This window comes from Penicillium robsamsonii (assembly GCF_028829455.1).
Source record: "Penicillium robsamsonii strain IBT 29466 chromosome Unknown utg000003l_segment0_segment0, whole genome shotgun sequence".
In the NCBI taxonomy this organism is placed as follows: Eukaryota; Fungi; Ascomycota; class Eurotiomycetes; order Eurotiales; family Aspergillaceae; genus Penicillium; species Penicillium robsamsonii.
In genome coordinates this window covers 6,444,842-6,458,302 of record NW_026643221.1, presented here as the reverse complement: position 1 = coordinate 6,458,302, position 13,461 = coordinate 6,444,842, and the positions used below count along the sequence as shown (strand labels likewise).

At 49.7% G+C, this 13,461-nt stretch overlaps 8 protein-coding genes across 8 annotated transcripts; 3 read left to right on the top strand and 5 right to left on the bottom strand.

Annotated features, from left to right (window-relative positions):
• Positions 1–945: 945 nt before the first annotated feature.
• N7447_007201 (putative metalloreductase transmembrane component) lies at positions 946–3,168 on the top strand (the record flags this gene model as incomplete). The annotated part of the gene is made up of 1 exon (XM_057231463.1): positions 946–3,168. The coding sequence occupies one exon, from the start codon at positions 946–948 to the stop codon at positions 3,166–3,168; it is 2,223 nt and encodes a 740-aa protein (XP_057086553.1).
• Positions 3,169–3,418: 250 nt separating this feature from the next.
• On the bottom strand, positions 3,419–4,462 carry N7447_007200 (GNAT family N-acetyltransferase; the record flags this gene model as incomplete). Its single annotated transcript, XM_057231462.1, has 1 exon — positions 3,419–4,462. The coding sequence occupies one exon, from the start codon at positions 4,460–4,462 to the stop codon at positions 3,419–3,421; it is 1,044 nt and encodes a 347-aa protein (XP_057086552.1).
• A 573-nt stretch (positions 4,463–5,035) lies between these two features.
• On the top strand, positions 5,036–5,995 carry N7447_007199 (SAGA complex Sgf11 subunit; the record flags this gene model as incomplete). Its single annotated transcript, XM_057231461.1, has 2 exons — positions 5,036–5,101; positions 5,168–5,995. The coding sequence occupies 2 exons, from the start codon at positions 5,036–5,038 to the stop codon at positions 5,993–5,995; spliced, it is 894 nt and encodes a 297-aa protein (XP_057086551.1).
• A 1,280-nt stretch (positions 5,996–7,275) lies between these two features.
• Positions 7,276–8,358, bottom strand: N7447_007198 (alpha/beta hydrolase; the record flags this gene model as incomplete). The annotated part of the gene is made up of 1 exon (XM_057231460.1): positions 7,276–8,358. One exon carries the CDS (start codon positions 8,356–8,358, stop codon positions 7,276–7,278), a length of 1,083 nt encoding a protein of 360 aa, XP_057086550.1.
• A 532-nt stretch (positions 8,359–8,890) lies between these two features.
• On the bottom strand, positions 8,891–9,552 carry N7447_007197 (uncharacterized protein; the record flags this gene model as incomplete). The annotated part of the gene is made up of 3 exons (XM_057231459.1): positions 8,891–9,135; positions 9,197–9,465; positions 9,512–9,552. 3 exons carry the CDS (start codon positions 9,550–9,552, stop codon positions 8,891–8,893), a joined length of 555 nt encoding a protein of 184 aa, XP_057086549.1.
• Positions 9,553–9,674: 122 nt separating this feature from the next.
• N7447_007196 (uncharacterized protein) lies at positions 9,675–10,362 on the bottom strand (the record flags this gene model as incomplete). The annotated part of the gene is made up of 2 exons (XM_057231458.1): positions 9,675–10,030; positions 10,344–10,362. 2 exons carry the CDS (start codon positions 10,360–10,362, stop codon positions 9,675–9,677), a joined length of 375 nt encoding a protein of 124 aa, XP_057086548.1.
• Positions 10,363–10,418: 56 nt separating this feature from the next.
• Positions 10,419–11,137, bottom strand: N7447_007195 (uncharacterized protein; the record flags this gene model as incomplete). Its single annotated transcript, XM_057231457.1, is given in 3 exon segments — positions 10,419–10,735; positions 10,762–11,016; positions 11,035–11,137. 3 exon segments carry the CDS (start codon positions 11,135–11,137, stop codon positions 10,419–10,421), a joined length of 675 nt encoding a protein of 224 aa, XP_057086547.1.
• Positions 11,138–11,317: 180 nt separating this feature from the next.
• N7447_007194 (C2HC5-type zinc finger protein) lies at positions 11,318–12,796 on the top strand (the record flags this gene model as incomplete). The annotated part of the gene is made up of 1 exon (XM_057231456.1): positions 11,318–12,796. One exon carries the CDS (start codon positions 11,318–11,320, stop codon positions 12,794–12,796), a length of 1,479 nt encoding a protein of 492 aa, XP_057086546.1.
• Positions 12,797–13,461: the final 665 nt, after the last annotated feature.

The window sequence follows — 13,461 nt, the reverse complement described above, 5'->3', positions numbered from 1 at the left end:
TATACGGAGTACCACCGGGTGAGATCCTTGCCGTTATGCAGGAACCGAAAAGGAGCTCTAAAGTCGAAATGACTCTTTTAAAAGGGTTGAAATGTTTATTATTTTGATTTATTCTAATGAATAGGTAGGTATGATTGATATCTGACTATGGAGGTCATCGCCAGGGAATACGACTTACTTCTGGTTGCTATGCGCTTTGGCAACTAAACCCTCATACATATACTCCGCATTGACAGCTCCTTTGATCTCTTCCATGGCCTTTTCATGGAGTCGCAGACGCTAACCCAGAGGAAGTAAGTTAAGCCTAGCGTATATATGTATACAACATAGTTCCTATAGCACCGGTGATTATGAACTATCTGTTGTAGTTTGATGATAATTAGATAGTTACTTTAGAAGATATAGTTACTTTAGAAGATATTGATGAGAGAATAAGAACCTCTTCTGCATATTCCCCACCCACGCTAATGCGGCTCGATCACAGTCACTCTGCTGCTAATATCGGCTGTGATTGGGCTGCAGAGCGCTAAACCGTCACACATCACTATCCCTATCACAATGGCGAGACGCCTGTACTTTTTATCAATCGGTCTGCAATCCTCATATTCAATTGGTTCAATTTACGGCCAGCCACAATTATTCTGTTGGGCTTATTCTATCACAAGGCCGAGACTGCAAGGTTGTGTGACTCCCCGCTTCCATTTTCCCATACATTTAGACGAAATTTCCCTCGAAGATTGCTTTTCCGCTTCTTGAATTTGATGTCATCAATATTCAGGGCTCCAGTAAAGATATGAGCGTCCGACTATAGTACAAGAGAGGAATACCCTTGTGCGCGGGTGATACCTAAAGGTAAGCTACTCCATGCAAGATTGTATCTTGAGATGGATCTAACTAAAAGCGATGGTAGAACAAAGCCACGGTTTTCGAACAACGCACTGCAAAATGCTGAGCACCGTTGTTTCCATCGCCAAGCGCATCAATGTCGCAATCACGGCGTCGACGACTGCAGAGGAGGCTGCTGAGATGCAGCGAGATCCATGGTCAAAGTCAGCAAAATATGGAGTAGGATTCGTCTATTTTGCTGTTGTGCTGCTGATAATCACGACCTTTGTCCGGTGTTGGCATAAATGGGGCGACAAGATGCGGATCGCCCTCTATAAAGAAAACCGACCAGAGATCTTTCGCGACGATTCAGTACCGGACGAGTATGAGCTCCCGAGTGCAGGCACTGATGCTTCCAACGCCCATTTCTTTCCATCACCAAACGCAATCTCTCCACCTAAGAGGCGTGAATCGATTCTTGCTAGCATAGTTCCCTTGAACAAGGCAATTGCCTTTATGCGATGGATTTTCTACAGACCAGTTCCCTCCCTGAGGGTTTGGAAGATAGAAATTGTTTTCCCGTCTTTGGCAATTACGGCAATTGTCCTGGTTGCATTTATCTTCGTCACGTTATATTGCTTTGTGCCGCAACCCTTATACTACTGGTCAATTGCGCTGGGGTCGCCGCCGTTGGCCATTCGGGCAGGCATGATCGCAGTAGCTATGATCCCCTGGATTGTTGCACTCAGCACCAAGGCGAACTTTATCACTATGATGACTGGCCTTGGTCCTGAGCGGTTAAATGGGCTTCACCGCTGGTCTGCCTATATCTGCCTCTTCCTCAGTTTGGTTCACATGGGCCCGTTTTACATCACTCCAATCTGGGAAGATGGCGCTTTGATCAACTATAGCATAGGCATCCCACCACACGCTTATGTATATGGGACTGGAATCGCGGCGATAGTTCCTCTGCTTGTGTTGTGCATCCATTCTCTTCCAATCTTTCGCAATCGGATGTATGAGCTTTTTGTCTTTGTTCATATTCCAGTCTCCTACATCTTTGTGGCGATGCTCTTCTGGCACACGAGGAACTATCTGTCATCGTGGGCCTATCTTTTCACAACCATTGCCATATGGGTCATCTCATATACCGCCCGGCTGTTTTACTTGAACTGGACACACCCGTTCCGTTCATCATTTTTGATCGGAGAAGAGTCGGCCATAACACTTCTCCCACAAAATGCCATCAAGATCACCATTCCCACAAAGATGCGTTGGAGGCCCGGTCAGTATGTCTACCTACGACTGCCGAGGATTTCCGTGATCCAGAGCCACCCTTTCACGATTGCCTCTCTTTGCAGCGACGACTTCCCTTCTGGGTATGGTGAAAAGTATCGTGACATGACACTGGTTTTCCGACCGTTCAAAGGTTTCACACGCGATGTATTCCAGGAAGCCTTGGAACATGGTCCCTACAAAACATACAGCGCATTTGTAGAAGGGCCTTACGGTGGTATGCAGCGCGAGATCGCTGCTTTCGACGACGTGATTTTCTTTGCCGGAGGAAGTGGTATTACCGCCATTGCAAGCCAACTGCTGGACCTCATCAAGAAGATTCGAGATGGCAAGGCCATCGCCAAGTCGGTCAAAGTCATTTGGGCGCTGAAGAGCCCCGAAACAATGGAATGGTTCCAAGAAGAACTACGCATCTGCCGTGACTATGCACCTTCGAACATCGTGAGCTGTCATTTTTTCCTCACCGGAGTGCAACAAAATGACCAAGTTGGACGGGACACGGTCCAAGAGAAGATTTATAGCATGCTTCAGGGAATCGACAAGCGGAACTCGGCTTATATCCGCGATGAAGCTGCCGGAAACCCTGATATAGAAAAGGAATTGCGCCGCGAGAATGAGGACGGCGTCGCTGCTCTTCCCAATGCATACACCGCCACCCATGCATCCAATACCCGCCAATACTACCAGCCTACCATGAACCCTCATAGCTCCGTTGCATCAACTGGGTATGGCAGCCCAGAGTTCGACTTTGGATTCGGCACACCTCAAACTGTGCCACAAAGGCCACCGCCAGCACCTGCACCACGGTTTGCTTATTATCAACCACGTGCACGCGATAACTGGCGTACTGATTACTTCCGCCCGAACATTACTCAGATGGTCAATGAGTTTTCCCAAACATTTGGCCGCCGTGCGTGTGTTTTCGTCTGCGGTCCACCGAGCATGCGAGTTGAGGTTGCCAACGCGGTAGCCAAGCTGCAGCTGCAGGTGATTATGGACTCGTCAAGAGATGAGATCTTTTTGCATGCTGAGAACTATAACGTCTAATGTAGCATTGCTGTCTTCTGTTGATTTTATACCCATGGCGTTGCAGATATATGAATATTATACCAGTTCTTCTGGTGCTCAACTTCCACACGTAGGAGTGTATATCGCGAGAAATCATCTCACATACTCAAGTATAATATCATCGTTCACGTAGCGGTCATCTAGCACAGGCACTATTCTAGATCAGATGCATAAACAAATGCAAAGGGTATCCAAGGTATATCAGAAAGCCACACATGCAAAGCACATCTCACTCAACCAGGGGCTTGTAATTGTCGTCTTCAGCCTTGCGCTTACGCGAAGGCGTGTCCTGCTTTTCAAGGACTTGCGACTCATTCAAATGCTGTATTCCATGGTCACCTTCTTCGCCATCCTCCACCTCCACCTTCTCCCAGTCCTCGTCTTCTACTTCACCAGGCGGAGTGATAATCTGGGGACTTTCATTCGGAGCATGTGTTTCAGCTTCTTCGTTCCAGTTCAAGTCTAGTCGTACGATCTTCGCGCCCGACGGCTTCAGTCGCCGATAGTAATCGGCTACATCACCTTCAACCTTAAATCCACGCGCAAAATACCAGTCCAACCCTTCTTCATTTGCTTCATGGACATGTGCTGTTACGGAGCGGATGTTATAGTGTCTAACAAGCTCGGACACCTGGTATGAGTCCTTCTCCTTGCGGTCCGCATAGAGAAGCGAATTCAGCAGTGATGCAGCCACACCACAGCCCCGGTATGGGGAGAGAAGATGTAGCGTCTGGATGTAGAGATTTGTGCGACATCCGTTCCCTGTGATTTGGGTCTCTTTGTTTGAGTCCTCTGCCTGTCGGATTTTCTCTAGCCGACACCGGATGCCGCCGATCACTTTGTCCGTCCCAGCAGATGTGCCGGACCCCGGGGCTACACCAACAGGATGGTCATGGTAGATAGCAACTCGTGAAATAGAAGCGATCACCGGATCGGTTATGATAGCTGTGTAGAACGAGTTCGGGTAGCGCATGGGAAGAAGTAAGCCCGTGATCCGCGTCAAGGAAGGGATATGCGCCGTATTGACTTTCTCGACTGTTATATGGGGATGTGGAGTTGCTGCACCAGCTGGAATATCATGAGGATATAGGTCAAATATCTCTTCTTTCGAGTGTTTCCGGGCCGACGTGTTTGCGACGGCTGGTTGAGGCGGTTGGACTGGACGGGGGTGGATAGGAGGCCGCGCAGGTTGGCGGTTGGTTGGGGGAGGAGAAAGCGAAGACGAAGAAGTCGCTGGCCTTGCCTGATTCTTTGAAAAGAACTGGTATGCCATCTTGGAGTAAGTTTAATGGTTGTGAAAGAACAAAGCATGAGAGGTAGCGAATGCGGAGATACGATAAGATAAGCACAGTGAACAACTTGCTCCAGCCTCATCCGTCTCTTCATCTCCCAGAGTGATATTTCATTCGCATACAAATAGACACCTCAATAGGTCAGTGCCCTATTTTCTGTCGGCGCCTACTCCCTATTGTATGCGTCGATAGAACACCTTCATTGACCACATTGTCTTCCCCTATTGTTGCTGGCTATTAGTCCTACGCCCCCCCATTATTGAAGCTCACTGACAATACGCCTTACACTAGGCTATACAATTCAGCCCTCCCTATTGTCTTCTTTCACCATTTTATTTTGGCTTCTATGTTTGGGACTTCTGCTCTTTTCTTCTCCCCTACACCCGTGCACCCATTGCGTCAACCCTGCATAGATTTCCAGTACATGGAGAACTAAACCTCGGACCTAGCGGTTCGGAGCACTCACTACCTGTGTCGCGGGCAGACACAGCCGTCGGTCAATCAGGACCGGACGATAAATATTCGGCGCATCCATCTCCGGCCGCAATCCGAAAATGGCCGACTCCAACAGCAGCGGTGGTCGCAGGCCGACTTACCCTGCCGGAACGATCGCTAAAGTGGTATGATTGACCCCGAGCGAACTTCATGGGTTGTAGCAATACGGATTCTCATAACTTTCTGTCTAGGCTACCGAAATCCTGAATGAAACATTCCAGAACATCATTCACGACCTTGTCGCCAAAGTCCACCGCGAAGAGAAGGTGGCGCGCATGCGGTCTGCAGTGGTTCTCGCCCGACAGAAGGCGGAGGAAGATGCAATCATGCCAGAGGAGGCCCCCAGCAAAACCTCGACCGATACCAAGAGAGAAATTGTTCTCGATACCAAGAAACTTGCGGGTATGCGCATGGAGACGGATGCAGCCGTTTACAACCGCGGAAAGGTCTTCCTCAAAGGAAATCCGATGAAAACCGTGAAGGAGCATGTGTGCCCAGATTGTCGCCTCCCAAGGCTCATGTACCCGACTACTGGGGCTCGTTCTCGGCCCCCTCTTGATCCCGACGTTGAATATTGTACAAATATGCCCATGATCGACCTTCCCGGCCATGACGTCCACGGAAAGCTCTTTGCAGTCACGCCAAACCCCAAGAAAAAGAAGGGTGACCGAGACAGCACCATTCCCGAAATTCCAACTACCAAATGCCCTATCTGTCCACGCTACTTTGTCATGACTCGTCTCGCCCAACATCTTGAACGCTGCGTCTGCGGTGGCCGCGGCGGCCGCGATGGGGGCCGCAATAAGACCCCCACAGACAATAATGGCAATAGTCCCAACTCATCAGCACCAAAGCGCCCTTATGCAGACGACGACGAAGAAAGTCCCAGCCCCACCAAGAAGAAGAAGCTGAATGGACCCAAGAAGGGGTCCACCGCAAAGCCCGGGCCAAGTAAGCTCAAGCAATCATTCACAGCTGAGGACAACGACGACGACATCAAGAGCGAGAACGCCGACTGAGCTTCCATTTGTTTTCCCATACCCTTTTTTCCTATCATGGTGTCCGCGGCGTTTGCTTTGTTTTCATGGGCTGGTCATGTCCAAGGCGTCTCTGGGTCTGGTTTGGTCTGGTCATGGTTTGACCTTTCCTTCGAATAAATCTGCATAGATGAATGATGACGAGGGGGATGGGCTTTGTAGGATGTACATTACTTTGATAACCTGAAATACAACTGACAGGGACACTGCAAGAAATATGCAACTGATTCGTGCTAATATGAATATTTTCTTCGTTTCTTGTTACTTTGAACTCATTGAATGGCCAAAAGGTCCATGGCATACAGCTCAACATGTATGTTGTACACTGTACACTGTAAAGTGATCTCACCCCGAACCACCCAGCGGTATGTGATCATATACAACAGCACATCTGAATCCCCATGGGCCATCTTGGGCAATAAGCACAGCAAGCTCTAAACAGACTAAAACTGAAACTTGGGTCGTCGCACAATTACCGGTTGGTTACGATGGACGATGGACGACTCACCCTCATACGCTTTAAAGGAGTGATTCCAGGCATTAGTGTGCTTTTTGCTTCTCTTATTGAATATTATTAGCGACCTCCACCATTCCTATGTGTGCTACTACTACCAGTATCCATATTTACGCCATCCTAAGTTACCTCATCTGCCGATGCTTGTACCTATACGTAGGTGTATTTCTCTTTCTATACCTCCTGTCGCTTTCAACGCTACCTAGGTACCCGTAGTCATGTCATCAGTTGGTTATTATGTGGTGTGTTGCTTATTCATTATGATATATCGCGACTATTATGCGATAACCTATGGCGGGGAGGAAGATGGTTGGTTTCCTACAGAAGCAGATGCCCATGTATAGGCTAAATATGTCTCAAAAGAACTTATAATATACATTAAGCCTCACTGCGCGTGATCTTCAGCAATGTAACTTTTGTATAGAGTTTTCCGAGCAATGCCTGCGCCAATTATGGGGGATGCCGTCCTGTGTGATGCGATATGGCCTGCCAGATCGAGGGTGGACCCTCCTGTAGCTCTATATACACGATGTGAAGGAAACCATTAAGACGGAAATAATGAATTTCACACTTGCATAAATATCCCTTATAAATCCGGTATCACGAACAGCTGTCCTACCATAGCATTTGTTGCCCGTACAGTCCACCCATCCTAAGACCATCCACCGTTACTAGATATGTTGGCTGCAAAAATCTAGAATAGGCTGGATATATGTGTCCCATCCCGGCACATCGGGGCTCTACATTACTAATTAGCACATGTATTAGCATTATGTCTGCATTGGTTACTCACAGTATACTTGTGGTCGAAAACATGATCTTCATTAGGCTCGTAGCTTTCGACGACGGGTACATTCATCGCCTTGAGACGCTTAGCCATTGCTTGACTTTGTGCGAGTGGAGCAGCACTATCCCCCGTGCCATGCAGGAAAGCCGTAGGCGGATACGATGTCTTCATTTCCAAAAGCGGAGATGGTGACATAGAAAGCAGAAACTCAGTCAGGGCTGCTTCATCCGCAAATCGCTCAGCATGTAGCGAGCCTAGGCGTATCGACCTGACAGTAGAACCGACACGCACAGCAATGTCAGATCGCCACTGGTGAAGCTCCGCCTGAAGTCTTATCCGACGGGTGAAGCGGACATCGGTCCCCCAGCGTCTACTCAGCACCTCCTCAGACTCAGTCTTATGCTCACCAGCCCATAGCGCATCCGTCAAAATGTTGGTTTCATCTCGGTCCTTTAGAAATTCCTCTAGCTCAGCATCAGAGAACTCGCCAACCCATGGCGGCGCGTCTCCAGAGTTCTCGGGAACCGGTGCTAGGATGGGCCACGCTGCTGCTGGATCAACTAGTCCATAAACGAGAATGACAACCTTTGGTGGGGGCGATAGATGGTGTCCCAGGAGGCCAGTGAGAAGTGCGCCGCCTGAGTCACCGCAGACGATCAGCTGGCTCACGTCTACCTTGTCTGTGCCGAGTATGGATGGGAGATTGGCCCGGCACCAACCCACGGCATCCATAGAATCCTGCAACTGCATTTCATAACTCGCCTGCGGACCAAGCCGGAAGTTATGTGATACCATATGGTAGCCTCGCCGGCGGAAGCCAGGTTGCATCCATGGGAGCGGCGCGAAATGATTTCCTGCAAGCCAGCCGCCGCCGTGGGTGTAAAACACAACTGGAGCTGGCGTATCAATGGGAGGATCAGCGGGCCAGATTCGTACAGCGAGCTCTACACCGCTGTCGGTCTTGAATAAGTGATCAGAGAAGCCTGGGGGGCAGTTGCGAGGCCCATATTCCGCGACGTCCAGTTCTGCGTGATTGTTACTCATCGTCGGAATTTGAAAGCTCCTTTTAAAACTGATATGTCCTGATATTGTATCCTCTTAATCTTGCTTGGATTGAAAGTGCGCTTGCTTTGACGCTTTATAAGCCAATTTTGCCGGCCGGTTAATATGTCCCACTAGCAACGCCCTAATGACACACCCATCATTATTTAACCGTATATTCATGTATAGAATATAGCCAATATAAAGTAGCACAAGTTGCGTATATCTATTTCTACTATTCGGAATAGACCCTAACCTAGGCCGGTATGTTTAACGCATCCTATATAGTGGTCCATTTCATCTAGATACTGTTGTTGTCCACAGTATTTCATCGGATGGGGATAAAAGGCGTTTAACATCTATAACCAAGAACATGCCTTCACAATTCAAGAAGAAGGAACTGAGCCTGTACTGCATTTCTTCTAGGTGGGTTTGCCTATCATGGGGGCTGCTTTAATGATAGAGATCAGAGTCAGGCTCTACCTTTCACTACATATTGTCGATGTGTATATCTAGGCTACTGCTTGCGCAGATTCTATTCCCCCTTCTCTACAGGCCCCAAGTTAACCCGCCCACCACTCTCCCGCAAAGCCCAGCAATCACCCAATGATTCCACTACCTGCTCACTCTTCGCCCACTTTCTTACAGTCCCATCATCCATGTGATCTTCCTCTTTTAGTATAGGCTGCGTTTCCTTTGAAATTATCTGCGCTACTCTCTGCCAGTAACTCCCAATGAACGAGATGTCGGTCGACCTTACAAACAGGACGATGACGACCACTATAATGACTGAATGAACCACAATGAGCACCATACCAAGAATGAAACCCGCCCACCGCACCGGAATCGTCGCGGCGAGCGAGAATGCTGTCACGGCAGTGACCGGTTTCTTCAACCACGACCAATTGCTCGTAGTATGCCATTTGACAGATGCGGGGGAGTAGAGCCTGGAGGGCCAACGCTGGACTGGCCGTTGTAATCAGGGTGTCCTGAAACAGCTCCACATGGGTCTTATTGGCACCGCCGAAGCTGATACTGGGGTTTATGCGAGAGAGGATCACGCTAGAGTCGAAGGTGTAGTTGAGGGGGGAAATGAGGAAGTTAGGGAAGCTAACAAGGATAGACAAGAAGGTGGTTAGGTCATATCCAAATGTACCGAGTCCTGGGGTACCAGCTGGGATATGGAAGGTTTCCCATTTGGGATCGGGGGTCTAGCGTGAGGATACCCCAGTGGTTGGTTTAGAGCTCGTGTTTCTTGGAGACAATACACCTAGTTGGGGGCGGGAGGATTTAGTGTTATAGCTTTCGGTTCGGTAGTCCTAGGAAGCCTTGGGCTCTAGGTTGTTAGGTGTGCTGTTCATTCCGACGATGAGCGTTTGCATGGCGAAATTGGTGAGGCAGGCGGAGATATGGATGGCTTTGATGTGGGCGGATCCATTAGAGAGTATTGTCCAAGGGCCGTCGGTTCGGATACTCCGCAAGGCTCGGGTGTAGCCTAGTGTGCCGATCATTGCGGCGGTGGAAACGACATCGAGGACCATCAACAAAGACGAGGCTTCGGGGTAGCCGTAGGGCTGGATCAGATGGTCTTCGTTGAGGACTGTCCAGTTTGAGCCGATATTGGGGAAGCATATGCTGGTCTCGCCCACCGTGTTATTATCCCATTGTATTGGGACTGGTAATTTTGCAGGTGAAGTTATTGTAGGGTTGATAATCCCAGTCCATTAAAAGTGGATAGGTCAAGGTCTCCGTGGGGATCTGTCCGGACAGGTGCACATAATTCTGCATGGCCGCATCTAGGCTCAAGTTGGTTAAAGGAGAACTGGCACAGACGACCCGATGGTCTATGACCGGCACTCGAACGCGGCCGGGGTAGTTTAGTTCTTTGCGCCTCCTCAAGGAGGAAAGCTCGGAAGGTATGGCCCGGTATCATGGAACCCCGATCGGTCTTTAAATGACTCCGACAGCTCGGCGAATGTCCAACTCACCGCAGTAGGCATCGGCCATGCAATGTCGGCGTGATACTCCGTATATAATATACTGATATTGGTCAAGTTACTAGGCTAGGAGAAGGTCCCATTACCAAAATCAGCCAAGACGATAGTGGACAGGAACTTGGACGCTGCTGTCACCAGCACCTCGGTGAGCACCATCACATAAATAAAGTATGATAATTGAGGCTGGAAATTGGTCGCAGTCCAAAAGTTACTAGGAGCCACCTTGACTGCTCGGAGAATGGAGTAAAATGGAACATGTAGAAGAGGTGCGCCTGTGGTTTCCGAAGCAATCGCCATGACCATAGCCGTTGCAAGTCCAGCCTGGAAAGCCACCACCGTTTGGATAGAGGCGGTGCATATCGTCACTAGCTGGGCCGCCCAGCCTGCATTGACGACGCGCAGTAGATACCTGGCTCTGCCCCGTCGATAGCTTTCATTGATTCGTGCCAGAACAGGGCCAAGAGTGTCACTGCGAATAGAAGAAACGGGAAGCCGAGGAATATAGTCAAAATACTAGTGGTATCGATTCTATGCCAGATATTTCTTCGCTGGCGATGGGGCTGTTCCTCTTCGGCCTCATCGTCGTTGTCTTCCCCGTTCGTATTGAGGGCTTCTAAAGGGATATACTCCCCTGTACCACTGGGAGCTATGACAACAATAGCACCTAACAGTCAATAGATACCTGGTACATAGACAGTCAGGGGTAGCATCTTAATACCCAGAAGTTTTGTCTGAGGTTCGCCATTTTTATTCTTGTCGTCCCAAGGTAGCCAAGCGGTATGCATGAGCCAACAAATCTATGTGGTTGAGGTGCGTAAGGACGATCCAGTGATGTTACGTTGTACTCCGATATGTAGGTGATTTTCGCCAGTTGGCCGGGCCCTGGGATAGGTGCTTAATAAGTGCGGGGATTCCGCGGCCATTTCACCTTGTTATTCACCAACCAGACCTAAATACTTTCTAACATGGCTGATCTTAGCGCATGGGCGGCTCCTCGTCTCTCCCAGCTCCTCCCGCTGGATCCAGATTCTCTTTCTCAGGTTATCGATTATGCCGTCAGCCTCTCGAGAGAGGCATGTGCGGACCACCTCAAAAACCTCCTCGGGGACTCCCCAGCAGCCCTAGAATTCATCTCCTCCTTTAATGCACGCCGAGAACCCCAGCGACCGCCTCAGAACCCTCCCACACAAAACAGAGATACATCAAGATCAAGTGGAGGAGCCAAAAAGGGCAAAAAGAAGGCTCCGCTGCACAGTGCCGGTCCACCACGTCGACCCGACGACTACGGCAATGTAGGAGGTGGCTACAAGAAAGCCGACGAAGAAGACTATATGTCTTCTCGAAAACCAGCTGCTCCTACCCTTGCGCCATCGCCGCATGGGTCCTCTGCCTCGTCGCGCATTCCCTCCCCATTACCCGCATCATCCCCGAAGCCACCTCCATCTGCGAGTGGCCCCACGATCTCAGACATGTTACCAAATGTGCGATCAAAAGTGAGCAAGTCAACACGCCAAGGCGGAGGAGGAGGATCGTCTTCCAAGGGAAACCCAGCGCTCACAACTAACGACATCTCCGACCTCACCGCCGCTATCGCCGCGCTGGAGGTATCGACGAATCCAAGTCTGGGGGAGAAACGCAAGTGCACCTGCTACGGGTCACTACATCCAGTATTTGATCCGGCACCCAATTGTCTCAACTGCGGGAAAATTATCTGCTCACTTGAGGGTCTACAGCCGTGCTCATTTTGCGGCACACCACTCCTCTCCGCCGAAGAAGTGCAAGGTATGATTCGGGAACTACGGGCGGAGCGTGGACAAGAGAAGATGCGCGTACACAATGAAGGTGTTCATCATGAAGGGGTTCCTAGGCCTACCGGCGGAGCCGAACCTCCCAGCAACCTGGATGCCGCGAAAGCACACCGGGACAAGCTGCTCCAGTTCCAGGCGCAAAACGCGCGTCGGACCAAGGTTGTTGATGAAACGGCAGATTTCGAGACTCCGAATGTCGCCTCAACCTTGTGGATGACACCTACACAGCGAGCACTGGCTCTCAAGAAGCAGCAGCGAATTCAGCGCGAGATGGACGAGAAGGCTCGTCCTGAATGGGAGAGGAAGAAGACTGTGATGAGTCTTGATATCAAGGGTGGCAAGGTCCGCCGAGTCTATCATTCCGCACCGGCAGAACCAACCCCAGAGGCCGGTGAGCCTGAACCTGTCGAGGAAGGAGGTGCGGTGGACAGCTCGCAAGGACAACATGTTTTCAGCCGCAACCCGCTTCTTGCAGCTGGTGGTCTTATGCGACCTGTTTGGCGTGCGCCAGAGACAAAGCAGACTGAAGCAGCGGAACCGACTGAACGAAAACAGACTTGGCGACGTGTGCAAGATGACAACGACGATAACGAGCAGTGGATTTTGGATGGAGGAATACATGGGCACACCACTTAAAACATAATCTTACGTGGATCTAACCGCAAGCCCCAAAGCGTGAGCCTCAAAAAGTACCATCTCGGGACATCTTCACAATCCTGAATCAACCATATCGGGAGGCAGTTCATAGGGGTTCTCACTAGCTTCATTACCGATATCGGCGTCAAGACAACCTCACGCAAAAGGCGTGTTTACTACGTATCCCTGTGTCTGGCACATCCTTCGGTCTTCATAAGCACGGAATCATCGGAGCGGATGTCGGATATCTCATCACCGGCCGTAAATCGGCTAATAACGGGGATATTATCAGAATTCCCAGGACAACCCGAGCGAGTGGATTCGATAGAAGGGACCGGCAGATGCTACTGTACGACCGAATTCGTGAATGACGGCGGTCCGCCGAAAATAGAAAAGATACATCCGTCGATGTTGCATTCCTATGTAACGACCATGAACAATCCATTTTCACTGCAAGATCTGGAGTAAATATTTATTTCTCTATCTTTCCTATAAACTGGGATTCCGAATCCCCACAAAAGTACCAGACATGAGGCTTCCCCGCGGATGCAAGTCAATAGTGGATTTAAGCATAGCCAATAACAGGTGCATTGTATAGTATTCCCAAAACAACCGCCTATAACCGACGGAAGTCAGACAAGATCCTTATCCGAAGAAATGTCTTA